The following is an 18,657-nucleotide window of genomic DNA, read 5'->3' as shown; positions in this document are numbered from 1 at the left end:
TTACCCATTCATCTACTGATGGGCACTTAGGTTGCTTTCATATCTTGACTATTGTAAATAATGCTGCAGTGAATAGAGGGGTGCATAATCTTTTAGAATTTTCTTTGGATAAATACCCAGGAGTGGCATTGCTGGTTCTATCGTAGTTCTATTTTTAATTTTTTAAGGAATCTCAATACAGTTTTCCATAGTGTTTGTACCAATTTACATTCCTAAATACTCATTTTTAAATTCAATAAGTAGCTTCCATTTTTCACGAAGATGGGATTACTTTACCATAAACTTACCGTGATTTTCTCTTTTATCTAAAGAAACTGTGTGCACATATATATATGACTTCATTTTTTCTTTTTCTACCACTTGAGTATCTAATGTCAAAGACTTCTTCAAGGCCAGAACTTCATATGTAATAAATAAAGAACCTCTTAAAAAGAAACAAAAAATTCATCATAAATATATGATCTAAATATAACACAGGAGCCACTCTTTTTTTTATTAACCTTTTTGTAGAACTTTTTCTTTCTTTTTTATTGGGAAACATAACGTATATACAGTAATGTGCATATAACATACATTATACATATATATGTATAAATGTATACACACATTTCAGCTTACAAATAATAATAAATAGCTGCAATGCCATACCCAGGCAAAAAAAACGTTAACAGTACCCAGAAGCCCACAGTGCATCCCTCTCTGATCCTGACCCATTCTCTCATCTCTATAGCTAACTATTATTCTGGGTCTTATTATAGTAATATCCTTGCTGTTCTTTATAGTTCACCACCTAAACATGAACCTTTAAACAACGGGGCTTAGTTTTGTCGGTCTGTGAACTTCACAGGAATGAAATCACACTGTATGTATTCTTTAGTTCACCTTCTGTTTGTGAGATTCATCCATGTTGTTACATGTATCTGGAGTTCATGCATTTATATTTTCACATGGTATGTGATTCATCCATTGTATAGCTATACTACAACTTATTTATCCATTCTACCACAGACGGGCAATTTAGGGAGTTTCTATCGATAGCTTGAGTCTATTACAAATAATACTGTTACACGCTGTATACATCTACACTGTATGCATGTGTATATGTTCCTCTAGGATACATATCTAGAAGTAAACTGCAGACTTTCTGAAAGTATATATATTGTTCAACTTTACGATAGTGCCAAACTGTTTTTTTTCAAAGATTAGCCAATTTGTACTCCTTATCACCAGCATATGAAAATTTCTCCTCTCCTAAGAGTTATACCCAAAATCAAATATTAAAAGTGAAATACAGGGGACGCAGTGGTGTCTCAGTGGTTAAGAATCCACCTGCCAATGCAGGGGACACGGGTTCAAACCCTGGTCTGGGAAGATCCCACATACCACATACCACAAGTAAGCCTGTGCGCCACAACTACTGAGCCTGTGCTCTAGAGCCTGCGAGCCACAGCTACTGAAGGCCATGTGCCTAAAGCCCGTGCTCCACAACAGGAGAAGCCACCGCAATAAGAAGCCCCGCGCACCACAAGGAAGAGTAGCCCCCGCTCGCTGCAACTAGAGAAAGCCCACGCGCAGCAAAGAAGACCCAACGCAGCCAAAAATAAATAAATATATATATATATATATATTTTTAAAGTGAAATACAGGGAATTCCTGTATTACTGCACTGTAATTCCATGCAGTGGTTAGGACTCCTCACTTTCACTGCCGAGGGCCCGCGTTCAACCCTGTTTGGGGAATTAAAATCCTGCTAGCTGCACAGTGCAGCCAAAAAAAAAAAAAGAAAACTGGAAAGAAAAGAAAAGTGAAATACAATGTTGTGTATCCTAAAATGAAGGATTTTCCCCTAATCAGATTGACCTACACTAAATCCAGACACAAAGGCTGCACTCTGTCTGGATTCACAACTTAGAAACACACAGTTTTATGAAGTCTTTTTCTGAGCTTCCCACCCTAAAGCAAAAGCAAGTAAGACAGAAAGGCCAGACCCTGGCCAGTACCAGAATAGAGAGAAAGCTCTCAAGAATCATCACCTCTCCTGGGGAATCTATCTGAGCAGCCCAAAAGAACAAATCTATTCAGTATTTTTATCATGCTTTCCATGAAAGACAAAACTCTTTACCAGAAATTGTGATTAATTTTCACTATATTCCTGAATATAACTGTGATATAAACAAAGAAATTGCACTATAGAAAACAATGTACATTTATCTTTTGCCTAGAATGAGTCAAAAGAAAAAATCATCTAAATATGTTTTGTCTTACCTTACAATGTCATGGAAAAATGTACGTATTTGGATAAAATGCCAAATATATTCCCTTTATCATTTTAGCATCTAAGGGTTGATTTTATATTTATACTAATGAAAAAGAATATTATTAACAAAAACACTAGAACAGTATTAGACATAACATATATATCCTCCGCCCCCCCCAAAAAAAGGAAAGAAAAGAGAATGAAAAATAACGATTTGGGGGAAGATAGTCACTCCAGTCATTAAGCATGTGCCTCTGAAACAGCATGAGATGAGAGTGTCCATCTATTGGTTTTCTCAGTCAATCTCAATTTCCTTTCATAAGAGCTTTATGGTGACTTAAAGGATGTTCAAAAGTAATTCTGACTATAGTTGATTTTTACCTTCTTCACCCTCTTTATAACCTAACACAAGATGTGATTTTAGGTGTGTGAAAGCTAATTAGTGAGTGCCTGCTCTGTACATGCCAAGTGCTTCCCTCAGAGAAACAGTGCCAGATGGGCAGAATCCCCATCGTACACCTCGATCCAAGAGAAAACACTCCTCAGGAGTTAGAGTAACCGGATCAAGACAACATTGAAGTGGTAGAACCAGTGATTAACCAGGGATGAATCCACATGTTTATAGATTCCAAAATCTGTACCCTTTCAGTGCCCCATGCTACCTGTAAATCACTTCCACTGAGATTTCAAACAGTAGTATCATAAAGCCAGTTAATATTTCACAGTTGACACTTACCCTAAAATAAGTGATCCAGTAAACTTTATTATATTTCCTTCAAAAAGAAAGGGGAAAAAAAGTCAATGTGATGAATATCAATTGGAAAAATTGATATCTTGCCATTAATATAATCATTTACTATCAACACATGGCTTCCTATTCCCAGATACAAAAAATGAACCAATAAGCAGTGAGTCCAAAATATAATCTGTATTTCATACTAATTCTCCCCCTCCTCCACCCCTTCTTATTCTGCCATCCTCCACACTAAATCAGTAAGAAACCCTCGTTTTGCTGCACTACTGATACTGCCAGGCCTAAAGTGCTTTCACTGAATGCAATGTCCAGGGAGCTAACTGTCCTGACTTTTTTTTAGTTCACAACCAGTTAAATAAAGGAATGGGAAGAATTCTCCATATCACTACCTAAGACTATATTAAGGGATTATGTTTGTGAAGTGGGACACAAAATGATTCTTCCCAAAGAAATTATGTTATAATTGGTGGTTAAGTGCCATATACAGGTAGTCCCATTTAAAATATAGGTTAGGGACTTCCCTGGTGGTCCAGTGGTTAAGACTTCTCCTTCCAATGCAGGGGGTGCGGGTTTGATCCCTATTCAGGGAGCTAAGATCCCACATGCCTCACAGCCAAAAAACCAAAACATAAAACAGAAGCAATATTGTAATAAATTCAATAAAGACTTTAAAAATGGTCCACATCAAAAAAATCTTTAAAAAATATATAGGTTACTTTCTACAAGTTTATTTATAAATTTTTTGTTTGGAACTTGGAAAAAATTTTTTTAATATTAAAAAAAAAGTCCTAGTGGCAGACACAGCTAGCTGCCTATTCAATATACATAAGCCCCTTAATTCTTACTAACACAACCTGATTACTACCTAAAGATATTCAAATTTCTTTACTACCTAAAGATATTCGAAGATACCTGATTACTACCTAAAGAATTCTCTGCAGGTAGGGCTGGCTGTGCAACACAGCTGTAGCCAATATATATATACACATAGAGAGAGAGAGAGATGTAATACATCTATATAAACATACAGATGGAAGTCTATAGGGAGAGATCCCTCCCCAAATAAAAAGACAAAGCCTCGTAACATGGCTTTTGGTCTTTCTGCCTTCTTGATGTCCTAGGATTCAGCAACAACTTGTGACCATGAGGACAATAAGATAATAGAGCAGGAAGACGCGAGAATTGCTAAACTGTGATTCCTGCCCTAAATTGTCTCCATCTTGACTTCCTGTTATGTAAGAAAAATGAAAACCTTACTAATTTAAGCCATTATAGTCTAGTTTCTGTTATATGTACTGAACACAATGTTAACTAATATTACCCATGATGGTTAGGGACTGCAGGCAGCTCATGAATATCTATGTAACCTATAATTTGTTGGATGTATAGAGGTAGGTAGCCCTTTGTTCAGACCTTCAACTTATGCTGCCAAGAACACACTTCTCCTCCATACTGAGGGATAAGGAACTTTCCTCCATCAACCTCCCTATGCATCAGCCAAGGGAGATGGAAATTCCTCCCAAACTCTAGGACCCAGTGGTTCCAGAACAGGAAAGAGGGCAGTTCCAGAAACTCTGCAGGGATGAGATTGAAAGTTGTGACACACAGAGCTTCTTGACTGTGCAACCCCTCTGGGACCTTTTTCATTCCAAGATGGCTTCCTGGACTTCCCAGGGAACAGCCAGTTTATTTCCTCCTATACTGCTGCCATCTGTGTCTTCTTACTAGGATGTTTCCTTTTCACGAAGCCCTGGAAACAGAATACCGACTCACAGCCTTTTCTCCTGCCCCAAAGTGTATTTACTACTCTTGAGTGTGTTTTGCTAGAAATGATGAGAGAAGAAAAGCTCCCTTCTCTGTCCCACTCCTCTTTTTATTTTTAAAATACAAAATCACAGAATTTTCTAGATGAAAAAGATCTATCCTAAAAACTGATCTTTCTTACCGATCAAAAGGAAGCTCCATGAGGACAGAGACTTCATCTTATTCAATACTGTATCCTCTGGGCCTAGTAATAGTACCTGGCACATAGCAGAATGAATGAAAGATGGCCTAGGCCAATATTCTCATTTTACAAATAAAGATTAGTAATAAGTAATGTAAATAAAGATTTACAAATAAAGACAGTAGATTAGTGCTAGATCCTAAGTTCCTGTAGGGCAAGCAAAACATCTTCCTGGTTCACCACTGAATTCCCAGAACCTAATACATGTGCCTGGCACCATGTTTTACAGAAGCTTAATAAATGGCTGCTGAAAAAGAATGCAGTGACACTTGAGTTTAAAAGGATGAGTATGAATCTTACAGGAAACATAGGGGAGGGAAAGATTCCCAAGTAAAAGGAGTATGCATGGCTCTGGGCGTACAAATTTGGGGTGAACCTTTAGTACAGAAAAGACATAAACAACTTTGAGATTTATCATGGATTAAATAAGTTTTTGTGGACAACCCTGGAAAGTTAACCACAATTCTATCACTGTTTCTACAAGAAGATATTGTTGTTTAAGCTGTACTCACTGACATCTCTCCAATATGTGTTGCTTTTTGGCGGAGGAGTTGAGGTTCCCATTCTTCTGCAACAGATGACGCAATAAGCAGCCAGGGACATTCTGTGTGCTTAGAACAATTATAACACGTTTAATTTAGCATGTAATTAAAAACATTTCTCTTAACTATAAGAACATGTCACAATCACAGTAGACTGCCCACAGAGTTAGATTTTTCAAGACCTGGAAAAAAAGTTTTCAATTAAAAAAAATTTCTCCCCTAAAAATTTAAAGCAGACTTATTAGAATAGTATTTTGCTAGTACCTCAATGATTACTCTTCAAACTGTGTCCAACTGTGAACAATGATTAGTAGGAAAAAGGAAAAGAGATTATTAATCAGAATATCAATATAGGAATCAAAAAATGTTAATGCCTTCTAAAAATATATATATGCATATAGATAGATATATTTATCTTTAGTGACTGAAGTCCCTACAGAAATGAAAAGCAGCTCTGAATGGAAGATATACTTAGGACCCAGAGAAGTGTTTAGCTTTTCTCCAAGGCCTTCAAGAGGGTACCCAACATTGTTTAAAATCTTTGAAATGTAATCGTTACTTGTTGACATCCTGTCAAAGAAGGAGATGTTGCCCAACTATTTAATCACTATCCTTTTGCTCAACTATTTCATCAACTGAGTAAAGATGACCTAAATATGATGCAATGGTTTCTAGAACGACTCAGTATTCTAGAATCATAGATTGTCTTTGGATGAGACGTTTCTTTCTTCTTTTTTCTTTTGCAATAAGAGAAAAGAAAGAAGATGCCTTGAGGAACTCATGTGAGAAATGGTCTTTGGTTTAATACATTAAAAACTTCTGGCAGCTTTACAGGGATTAAGGGGAAAATTGCTTGGTGTACATGTGTAAGAAAATCTGTTAGCAATAACACAAAATAAAAAGCTTAAACATTTTTTCTTGTAATTCTAGTACCTCAATCGATGACTAAGCAAACTAGTTTAGGCAACAGATAAACTTGTAAAGGTCACTGTTTTAAAGGTCATTGTATCTTATTTTCTCACTGTTTAAAGGGTTGCTGCTACTTCTCTGTGAGACACAGGATAATGGTAAAAATGATACAAAGACAGCAACGAAGTAGGTGCTTATAAAACCAAGGCAGAATGCGATGTAAACTAAGAGTTTATGTATAGATTTTCATTTTAGTTACTACATGAAAACTTTTGACTAAAACAAAAATGCAGAGCAAAAATATACTGCTTCCTTCAATCCCAACATCTACTATGAAAGTGGTCAACTATAAAACATTATACGAATATTGTTTACTATTACTTCTCTGGCCTAAAAACCTTCACGGTATTAACTTAAACAAACCACCCGCCAGCAGGTTCCCTTCCCACCAAGTCCTGGATCTGAATGAGTATAGTGGAAATATACTTCCTCATCTTATTTCCCTCTAGATTTCCTCAAATGACATCACTGGCTCTTTCAGCTTTTTCCAGAATAAACTAACTCTAACTCTCTTTCAACTCTCTCAGCGTCTTCCCTATTTCCAGTTCACTGCTCTCCAGTCTCAACAAACCATCCATCCTTGCTTTCCGGGGGTGAGCATCCATCCCATGGTTGTACTTCCTTCCCCACCCAGCCTCGACTCCAGGGTGCATCACTGCAACCTCTCTCTCTACCTGCTTCCTCAACATACCAGAGTCCTCCTCCTTCTACTATCCTGCAGCCCCAACCTGAAACATGTGTTTTCTCTGTTCTTACACTTGGACAGCCAAAACTGGGGGCAGGGGGACAAAAGGCAAACTGGGAGTGTGCTCTCAGAATGACTTTGCCTGTCCTTAATCAGTTTTCTTCTCATCCCCATGATGACTGCTCTAAATATCCACATACTCTGACAAGCGTCCTACCCTACCTGCATCCTTTTCAAATGATCTTGTCTCTTATTTCACTCAGAAAATTACGACTCTGAACTCTCTCAACTTCTGCCCCCATACCTACAAGCAGGGATTGATCCAGGTATTGAAGGCATCAACATTTATTCAAATAGTGGGGAGAGGGGAGGTTCCTTTAAAAAAAAAAACCACAAAACCACAAATATCAAATTAGGTACTAAAATGAAAGTGATTCAGAATGAGAAAAGATATCACAATAAATTACTGGAGTCTTAGAAATTTTGATACCTTTCTTCTGGGATTTCATTAGCTAATTTGTCAGAAATGCTTACATAGAAATACTTCAGGATTACACTCTGGTCTTCCTCCCTCCCTAAGACATTACAACTCCTAGTAACTCCTAGCACTCACAGGGGCCCATGCAAGTAAGGCACCCTCAAGCCTAAGCTTCCTAATATCACAGGAAATCTACGCTGGCCGACTTGCATATCTTTATCTGCATCGCCTTTTCCAGATTCCAAATGGATTTTTATCTGCACTGTTCTTTCCTGTTTCTGAGGAAAAGGTCTCATCCCTTTTTCAAAGAGAAATGTACCATCTATGTTCTAGATATCATTTTTTCCCTTCCATGTGGGCCTTGATTCATTATCTGTCTTTCTCGTCTTAATTTTCACACACTCCCTCTCTATCAGCTCTTTCTACTCCTCCCCCCTAAATACTGGATGTCCAATATGCTCCCATCAAAACACAAAAACAGGGCTTCCCTGGTGGCGCAGTGGTTGGGAGTCCGCCTGCCGATGCAGGGGGCGCGGGTTCGTGCCCCGGTCCGGGAGGATCCCACGTGCCGCGGAGCGGCTGGGCCTGTGGGCCATGGCCGCTGGGCCTGCGCGTCCGGAGCCTGTCCTCCGCGACGGGAGAGGCCACAGCAGTGAGAGGCCCGCGTAACGCATAAAAAAAAAAAAAAAAAAAAAAAAAAAACACAAAAACAAACAACTGGAAAAAAAAAAGTAAAACCTCAGTCTACCCAAGTGCCCTCCAGCTATTGCCACTTCTCTCACCTCCCTTTCCTAAGATTCTTTCCCCAGTGTGTCTTCCTCCAGCGCTGAAACAGCCCTCCCCAAGGTCACCAGTCAGTGACATCTTTGCTGCTAAATCCACTTTTCAGTCACCATCTTACTGTCTTTGTCTAAAGCATTTGACTACTCCCTCCTTGTCTCCTCTAGCTACTATGACACTTGGTTTTCTAGTTTGATTCCCCTATTACTGACTGCTCCATCCCATTACTCATTCAACAAAGAGTTACTCAGTTATTGAGCACCTACCACCTGTCAGGGATGGACACCTGAGATGTGAATAAAGCAGCACAACTCCCTGCTCTTACTGAGCTTACAGGTGTCTCTGCTGCCTCTACCCAGCCCTTAAATATTAGTGTTTCAGTGGGTTCCGCCTGTGCTCTTCTTTTTTCCTCATGTTATATTCTAGTGCTAAATAATTTCAGTGTTTTCATCACAAAGCTTTACCTGTAAGCTTTTGATTCCCAAGTCTCTACAACTAACTCAAGTCTCTCTGCTAAGCACATATATTCAACTGCCTAATGCATATTTGCACCTTGAAGCACCACAAACACCTAAAACCCAGGTTTGTCTAAAGTCAAATCATCATACTCTACATATCAAATATCCCAAGACCATTTATTACTAAACCATAGTTTCCCTATTGATTAGAAATGACTTTTCCCTGCACCAAGGTCTAATCTACCTAGGGTCCATTTCTGGAGAATTCTGTTCCACTAACACATTTGTCTAACCCTGCATCAATAATATAACACCTTTCTTAATTATTATACCTTTAAAATAAGCCTTGATAGGTTCTAGAGTGAGTACCCCTGCCCCCATTCTTGGCAGGATTATCTTGGCTCTTGGGAATTATTTTTTTTGGCAATCTCCTACATTTTTAATTTTTAAATTTTATTTTACTTTTTTTTTAATACAGCAGGTTCTCATTAGTTATCCACTTTATACATATTAGTGTTTATATGTCAATCCCAATCTCCCAATTCATCACACCAACACCAACACCCCCCCGCCACTTTGCCCCTTGGTGTCCATACGTTTGTTCTCTACGTCTGTGTCTCAATTTCTGCCCTGCAAACTGGTTCATCTGTACCATTTTTCTAGGTTCCACATATATGCATTAATATACAACAGTTGTTTTTCTCTTTCTGACTGACTTCACTCTGTATGACAGTCTCTAGATTCATCCACGTCTCTACAAATGACCCAATTTTGTGCCTTTTAATGGTTGAATACTATTCTATTGTATATATGTACCACATCTTCTTTAACCATTCGTGTGCCGATAGGCATTTAGGTTGCTTCAATGACCTGGTTATTGTAAATAGCGCTGCAATGAATATCTGGGTGCATGTGTCTTTTTGAATTGTGGTTTTCTCTGGGTATATGCCCAGTAGTGGGATTGCTGGGTCACATGGTAATTCTATTTTTAGTTTTTGAAGGAACCTCCATACTGTTCTCCATAGTGGCTGTATCCATTTACATTCCCACCAACAGTGCAAGAGGGTTCCCCTTTCTCCACACCCTCTCCAGCAGTTATTATGTGTAGATTTTCTGATAATGCCCATTCTAACTGGTGTGAGGTGATACCTCATTGTAGTTTTGATTTGCATTTCTCTAATAATTAGTGATGTTGAGCAGCTTTTCATGTGCTTCTTGGCCATCAGTATGTCTTCTTTGGAGAAATGTCTATTTAAGTCTTCTGTCCATTTTTTGATTGGGTTGTTTGCTTTTTTTAATATTGAGCTGCATGAGCTGTTTATATATTTTAGAGATTAATCCTTTGTCTGTTGACTGGTTTGCAAATATTTTCTCCCATTCTGAGGGTTGTCTTTTCGTCTTGTTTGTAGTTTCCTTTGCTTTGCAAAAGCTTTTAAGTTTCATTAGGTCCCATTTGTTTATTTTTGTTTTTATTTCCATTACTCTAGGAGGTGGATCAAAAAAGATCCTGCTGTGATTTATGTCAAAGAGTGTTCTTCCTATGTTTTCCTCTAAGAATTTTATAGTGTCCGGTCTTACATTTAGGTCTCTAATCCATTTTGAGTGTATTTTTGTGTATGGTGTTAGGGAGTGTTCTGATTTCATTCTTTTACATGTAGCTGTCCAGTTTTCCCAGCACCACTTATTGAACAGACTGTCTTTTCTCCATCCTATATCCTTGCCTCCTTTGTCATAAATTAGTTGACCATAGGTGTGTGGGTTTATCTCTGGGCTTTCTATCCTGTTCCATTGATCTATATTTCTGTTTCTGTGCCAGTACCATATTGTCTTGATTGCTGTAGCTTTGTAGTATAGTATGAAGTCAGGGAGTCTGATTCCTCCAGCTCTGTTTTTTTCCCTCAAGACCGCTTTGGCTATTCAGGGTCTTTTGTGTCGCCATACAAATTTTAAGATTTTTTGTTCTAGCTCTGTAAAAAATGCCATTGGTAATTTGATAGGGATTGCATTCAATCTGTAGATTGCTTTGGGTAGTATAGTCATTTTCACAGTATTGATTATTCCAATCCAAGTACATGGTATATCTCTCCATCTGTTTGTATCATCTTTAATTTCTTTCAGCAGTGTCTTATAGTTTTCTGCATATAGGTCTTTTATCTCTCTAGGTAGGTTTATCCCTAGGTATTTTATTCTTTTTCTTGCAATGATAAAAAGAAGTGTTTCCTTAATTTCTCATTCAGATTTTCCATCATTAGTGTATAGGACTGCAAGAGATCTGTGCATTAATTTTTTATCCTGCAACTTTACCAAATTCACTGATTAGCTCTAGTAGTTTTCTGGTGGCATCTTTAGGATTCTCTATGTATAGTATCATGTCATGTGCAAACAGTGACAGTTTTACTTCTTCTTTTCCAATTTGTATTCCTTTTATTTCTTTTTCTTCTCTGACTGCTGTGGCTAGAACTTCCAAAACTATGTTGAATAACAGCTGTGAGAGTGGACATCCTTGTCTTGTTCCTGATCTGAGAGGAAATGCTTTCAGTTTTTCACCATTGAGAATGTTTGCTGTGGGTTTGTTTTTTAATTCTTCTAGGTCTCTGTTAAACATTTCTTGCATCTTCTCTATCTTTGCCTCCATTCTTTTTGCGGGGTCCTGGATCATCTTCACTATCATTTTTCTGAATTCTTTTTCTGGAAGGTTGCCTATCTCCACTTCATTTAGTTGTTTTTCTGGGATTTCATCTTGTTCCTTCATCTGGTACATAGCTCTCTGCCTTTTCATCTTATCTATCTTTCTGTGAATGTGGTGTTTGTTCCACAGGCTGCAGGATTGTAGTTCTCCTTGTTTCTGCTGTTTGCCCTCGCTATTGGGTTTTTTATTGGAACTGAATTGAATTTACAGATTAGTTTGGAGAGAACTGGTATCATGTGGGGTGTCTCCATTCATGAAAGGTGTATCTTCAATTCTTCTTTTAGATCTTTTGTAATTTTCTCCACAAAGGCCATGCATGGTTTTTCTTTGTTTCTTCCTTTCATGGAAAATTTCAAATGTATACAAATAGAGACAGAATAATAAACTCAACCCCATCGCTCAGCTTCAAAAATTGTCAACACATGGTCAATCTTGTTTCATCTATACCTGCTCTATCCAATAGAACTTCTGCATGATAGACATTTCCTATTTATACACTACTAGTGTGAAAATATGCTAATGTGACTGAGGAACTGAAATTTCAGTCTTTTAAGTTTTAATTAATTTTAATTTAAATACCCACATGGTTAGTGGCTATGGTACTGAACAGTGAAATCTATACTGCAACCCACATTCACTTTCCACCACCATAACACTCAATTATTTTGAAGCAAATCCATAATGTCATGTAATATATAACCTGTAAATACTGTAGAATGTTACTGATGGTTAAAAAAAAATTAACCATCATTATGTCCCCCTTGAAAAAAATTCCTTAGTATCATCAAATATCCAACAAATGTTTCAATTATTTCATAAACTTCTGTTATGCACTATTGGCCTGCTAGAATTAGGATCTAAACAAGGTCCACATATTGCATTTGGTTGCTAATGTGCCTCTTTTTTTTTTTTTTTTTTGCGGTACGCGGGCCTCTCACTGTTGTGGCCTCTCCCGTTGCGGAGCACAGGCTCCAGACGCGCAGGCTCAGCGGCCATGGCTCACGGGCCCAGCCGCTCTGCAGCATGTGGGATCCTCCCGGATTGGGGCACGAACCCGTGTCCCCTGCATTGGCAGGCGGACTCTCAACCACTGTGCCACCAGTGAAGCCCAATGTTCCTCTTTTTAGAGTCACTTATTTTTACTTTTATTTTTATTTATTTATTTGTTTGTTTGTTTATGGCTGCATTGGGTCTTCGTTGCTGTGCACAGGCTTTCTCTAGTTGCGGTGAGCTGGTGCTACTCTTCCTTGTGGTGCACAGGCTTCTCATTGTGGTGGCTTCTCTCGTTGCGGAGTATGGGCTCTAGGTGCGTGGGCTCAGTAGTTGTGGCTCGTGGCTCTAGAACACAGGCTCAGTAGCTGTGGTGCACGGGTTTAGTTGCTCTGCAGCATGTGGGATCTTGCTGGACCAGGGTTCAAACCCATGTCCCTTGCATTAGCAGGCAGATTCTTAACCACTGCACTACCAGGGAAGTCCCAGAGTCACTTATTTTTTAAATTACTAGTTTAGATTTTCTTTTTTCTTGAATTAGTCTTGATAATATCTATTTTTCAAGAAAATGGGCATTTAAGTTTTCAAAATCATTAGCATAAAGCTGTTCATGCTATTCCTATGATCTTTTTATCCCCAAATTGCCTACCTTTTTTGTTCCTAGCATTATTTGTGCCTCTTCTTTTTTACTCTTGAGCAGTCTTCTAAAAGCTTATTAATAGAAAAAAATCATTTATTAATTTTTATCATCTACTGCTTTTGCTGAGCATCTCTATTTTATTTTGTTTTTTTTTTTTCTATTTCTGCTCTTCACTATTTTCTTCTTTCTTTGGATTCACTCTGTTCTTTTTGCAACTTCTTCAGTAATACTTAACATATTATGAGCATTTCCTGCTGTTTCATAAATGCACGTAAGACCATAAATTCCCCTCTAAGTTTTGCTTTACTTCAATTTCACAAGTCCTGATACTTCCACTGTGATTTTCTCTAATCCACGGATTAGTTTGTTTTTAGTCTCTAAACATACAAAATTTCTAAAGATTATCTTTTTTATTGTGCTATATGACAGATTCTTTGGAATTATGGAGACTTGCTTTGTTACCTAGTTGCAATCAATATTTATAAATGTATCATATAAACTTACTCTTCGTTATGGGCAAAATTTAGTAAATCCATTATATCAAGCTTGTTAACTATGTTGTATAAAAAGGGATTCAACCCTACCCATTTGGAACCCAGAATGCGGCTGGTTAATAACCAAGTAAAGGTTTTGATTCCTGAAAGCTTAATGGAAGAACTGTTTAGCTCTTTCCATCAGAACACCCACTATGGGAGGGACGCCACCCTATAATGGATACAAGATTTTATTCAAGGACCTATTATGTCCAGGACTGTTCAAAGGGCTATACAGAAGTACTTGACTTGTGTTAAAAATAACACCAGAAATAGGCCTCCTCCCCCTCATATGGAATTCAGGAGCTGGGGGGTGGTGAGGGGGGAAGCCCAGGGAAAGACTGGCAGGTAGATTTCATGGTTATGCCCAAGACTAAAGGAAACTTTCATTATCTACTGGTAATGGTAGACACTTTTACAGGCCGAGTGAAAGCACTCCTGTGTCAGACAGAAAGGGCTTCTGAGGAAATGAAGTCCTTACTTAAAGAAATAATTCCCAGGTTTGGACTCTCCAGCTCAATTCAGAGTGACAACAGATGAGCTTTTGTTGACAGTAATACACAAGGGGTTTCAGAGCAACCTGGAATAAAATGGAATTTACATGCATCCTGGAGATCCCAGTCAACTGGGAAAATGGAGAAGAGGAATTATACTTTGAAAGGACTGTAGACAAAATCTGTCAAAAAACTGATTTAACATGGGACAAAATATTGTCACTTGCACTGTTTAGAATCAGGGTGGCCCCTAGAAGCAGACTCCAATTGAGTCCTTATGAGATACTGTACAAGAGACCATTCCTCTATTCTGAGTTGCTAGGCAGACAAATTTCTGATCAGAAGTAAAAGAATTAGATACTATGAGGTATGTACAAACACTGGAATTAGTTTTGAATGCTATTCATAGATTTGCCAATAACAGGATGAAGTACCCTACAGATTTCCCCCATCATCAGATAAAACCTGGGGAACAGGGAGCTTTGAAAAACCTGGAAAGAAGTACTCCCAGAAAACCAACCACAACCCCAGTGGGTGGGGCCTTATCAGGTTTTGCTAGTAACTAACTCTTCTGTCAAACTTGAAGATGTTAAGCTTTGGATACACTCCCAAGTGAAGGGGCGATCCCTCTTGCCCATCACCACAATAAAGGAGAAAACTGCTGCTGAAAGCCATTAACAGGTCTTGAAGTCCTCTTTAGAAGAAACAGGAAGAAACAAAGGGGATGGCTCCTTACATTAAGGTAAGGACTGTAATTTTTCTGTTGCTGGAGGAAAGTCATATTATCTGTGTACCAAAACCCTGCCTTTGTTTGATCCTGGAGGCTAGTTCCGACTCCTTCTCAAGATAAAGTTACTTTACTCCTTCACTCTAATTACACTACCCTGGAACTGAAGTACCCACTTCTTTCACACTCGCATTTAGACCTAGAGAATAATGGCACAAAGGCCAAGTACCTCCTCTGGGAACAGGCCTATGTAAACCCCCAGCAAAGCTTGTTGAGCATGCTGATCCAACGGGAAGCCAAAGTGGCACGTAAGCAATGGTCCACTATACTGGGGAGCAGAAAGCCAGAAAGCCAAGCTTTGGAAAACCTACGGCCCACCCTGGGCGATGGGATATTTTGAGCAGTAACTGTAAGTTACAACACTGCGCCTTGACGGCCTCAGCTCCCTGGATTAATAAAAAGGGGCTATATCAGGTAGTACAACTGGTAGGCAAAGGGGACAGGAACATTTTCCAGAGACAGCACATACTGCCTATGGGAAGCCACTGGGCCCTGGTGAATAATGAAGCTGTGCCCCACATTTGGACGCAAGTCTCCATGTTGAGCTGCACTTTGAAAAGCAACATTTGGTTCTGCCCTCAAACCCAGTGGGACTCAGAGACCACTCTGACTTGGCCTACAAGAAAGACCCCCATACAAGATAACATACGGTGGGCTTCCCTGGTGGCGCAGTGGTTGAGAGTCTGCCTGCCAATGCAGGGGACACGGGTTCGTGCCCCGGTCCGGGAGGATCCCACATGCCACAGAGCGGCTGGGCCCGTGAGCCATGGCCGCTGAGCCTGCGCGTCCGGAGCCTGTGCTCCACAACGGGAGAGGCCACAACAGTGAGAGGCCCGCGTACCGCAAAAAAAAAAAAGTTAACATATGGTATATGGGAAAAGGAACGTTCCGCTGAGAAAGAGTCAGTAATGAGACAGGCGTTCTATCTGATGGGTATTGTAACAATAACACCTTTAGTATGAATGACACAGGAATTTGGTGCAATTATGGTACAGTCAGGAAACTGTAATGTAAAAAAATAAATGTATGGTAACACTGATGTAGGTGACTATATGTACAGGAACTGGAACTAACTCCCCCACCCCCCACTCTACTGTGTAAGTTGAGGACAGCTGGATTGGAGGAAATATCTGAACTAGTGCAGCAGGTCTTGCAAGAGAGTGCTAAAGAATTCCACTGAGTACAGATAATGGTAGACAAGGGAGAAAAGAGAATAGTGCAATGAACAAGAGACTATGCAAACACTGTTCAGGAATCATCGGTTGGTTTTCTTCTTTTCCAGTCTGTGGGAAATTTTTATTACATTAAAGAGAAGGCTGTTCTCTTTCTGACAGTCATTCTCTCATTTTTCTTACAGAAATGTTATTGTAAGAGAAGGATATGGCAAGCTAAGAAAAAGAAATTTTAATGTTAAGCCCTGGGGCATCACCTCGTCACCTCACCACCTACCAAACAGATAATTGTGCACAAGCTGATCACATTTCTCAGGGCCACCTCCCTCACCTTGCCTTTAAAACCCCTTCCCCGGACTTCCCTCGTGGCACAGTGGTTAGGAATCTGCCTACCAATGCAGGGGACACGGGTTCAAGCCCTGGTGCAGGAAGATCTCACATGCCATGGAGCAACTAAGCCTGTGCACCACAGCCACTCAGCCCACGTGCCACAACTACTGAAGCCCACACGCCTAGAGCCTGCGCTCCACAATAAGAGAAGCCACTGCAATGAGAAGCCCATGCATTACACTGAAGAGTAGCCCCCGCTCGCCGCAACTAGAGAAAGCCCATGCACAACAAAGACCCAACACAGCCAGAAATTAATTAATTAATCAGTTAATTAATTAATTAAAAATAACTTTTTTTTTAATGGCTTCCCTGAAAGCCATCACAGAGTTAGGGTGTTCTGACCATTAGAGGCGCCTGTACTACTTTCTTGGTATCTCACAATAAATGCTGTACTTTCCTTCACCACAACCTGGGCCAGCAGACTAGGTTCGCTGTATGTGAGGTGAGTGGACCCAAGTTTGGTTCAGTAACACACACTTAAACAGCACATACAAAATCTCATGCCCTCTGGGACCCAGGGCAGAAGCAGTAATTTGAAGGGAGCCTGGGTCAGACCTACTGGCTGATCTTGGAGAATCTCCCACAGAGGCAGGAGAAATATAATATAATATAATAACCAGAAACTATAAACCAGCTTTACAAAAAATGTTAAAGTGACTTCTCTAAGCGAAAAAGAAAACTCCACAACTAGGAACACTAAAATTACGAAAGGAAAAAGCTCATTGGTATAGACAAATATACAGTAAAGGCAGCAGATCATCCACACACAAAAAGCTATAGGAAGGTTAAAAGACAAAAGTAGTAAAATCATCTGTATCCACAATAAGCAGCTAAGGGATACACAAAACAATTGGATGTAAAATATGATGTCAAAAACAGTAACCATAGGCACAGGGGCCTATGATTAAGCTCTGGGGTGTCACCTGGTCACCTCACCTCCTACCAAACAGAAAATTGTGCACAAGCTGATCACATTCCCCAGGGCCCCCTCCCTCACCTTGCCTTTAAAACCCCTTCCCTGGACTTCCCTGGTGGCGCAGTGGTTAAGAATCTGCCTGCCAATGCAGGGGACACGGGTTCGAGCCCTGTGCTTAATCATAGGCACATCTCTTGAAATGAAGAGATCAGCAACTTGAAACAATCACACATTATATATAGATTGTTATACATAAACCACATGATAACAACCAAAAATCTATGATACACACACACAAAAAGAGAAAGGAATCCAAGCAAAACACTAGACAGTCATCAAATAACAAGAAGAGAATAAGAAAGGAACAAAAAACAACTACAAAAAACAAGCTAAAAACAATTACCAAAACGGCAATAAAGACATACATATCAATAATTACTTAAAATGTAAGTGAACTAAGTGGTCCCATCAAAAGACACAGAGTGGATGAGTGGATTCAAAAACAAGACCTGTATATATGTTGCCTACAACAGACTCATGGCAGATCTAAAGACATGCAAAGACTGAAAGTGAGGGGATAGAAAAAGGTATTCCATGCAAATGGAAAGAAAAGAAAGCCAGGGTAATGATATTTAAATGAGACAAAATAGACTTTAAAACAAAGACTGTTACAGGAGACAAAGAAGGACATTACATAATGAATAAGGGAATCAATCCAAGAACATTTAACAATTATAAATATATATGCACCCAACATAGGAGCATTTACATACATAAAGCAAATATTAACAGACGTAAAGGGAGAAATCAACGGTAATAATAGTAGGGGACTTCAACACCCCACTTCCATCAATAGAGAGATCATCCAGACAGAAAATCAATAAGGAAATACTGGCCTGAAATGACACATTACACCAGATGGACTATATATACATATATAAAACATTCCATCCAAAAGCAGAAGAATGCACATTCTTTCCAAGTATACATGGAACATTCACAAGGATAGATCGCACACCAGGCCAGAAAACAAGCTTCAGTGAATTTTTAAAAAGATCAAGCACCTTTTCTGACCACAACTCTATGAGACTAGAAATCAACTACAAGGGACTTCCCTG

At 39.2% G+C, this 18,657-nt stretch overlaps 1 protein-coding gene across 3 annotated transcripts in view; it reads right to left on the bottom strand.

Annotated features, from left to right (window-relative positions):
- Positions 1–18,657, bottom strand: part of SERAC1 (serine active site containing 1) — an 80,009-nt gene that overhangs the window by 40,075 nt on the left and 21,277 nt on the right. For all 3 annotated transcript variants that reach the window (XM_032650679.1, XM_032650677.1, XM_032650678.1), the window contains 3 exons: positions 5,529–5,627; positions 2,994–3,030; positions 288–424 (listed from right to left, as the gene is read on the bottom strand). In XM_032650679.1, coding sequence (XP_032506570.1) covers positions 288–424; positions 2,994–3,030; positions 5,529–5,619 — 265 coding nt within the window. In that variant the 5' untranslated portion in view covers positions 5,620–5,627. The remainder of the gene's footprint in view (positions 1–287; positions 425–2,993; positions 3,031–5,528; positions 5,628–18,657) is intronic.

Source organism: Phocoena sinus, chromosome 12, assembly GCF_008692025.1.
Source record: "Phocoena sinus isolate mPhoSin1 chromosome 12, mPhoSin1.pri, whole genome shotgun sequence".
Classification (NCBI taxonomy): Eukaryota; Metazoa; Chordata; class Mammalia; order Artiodactyla; family Phocoenidae; genus Phocoena; species Phocoena sinus.
The sequence above is the reverse complement of the archived record's forward strand: the minus strand, read 5'-3'. Positions and strand labels throughout refer to the sequence as shown.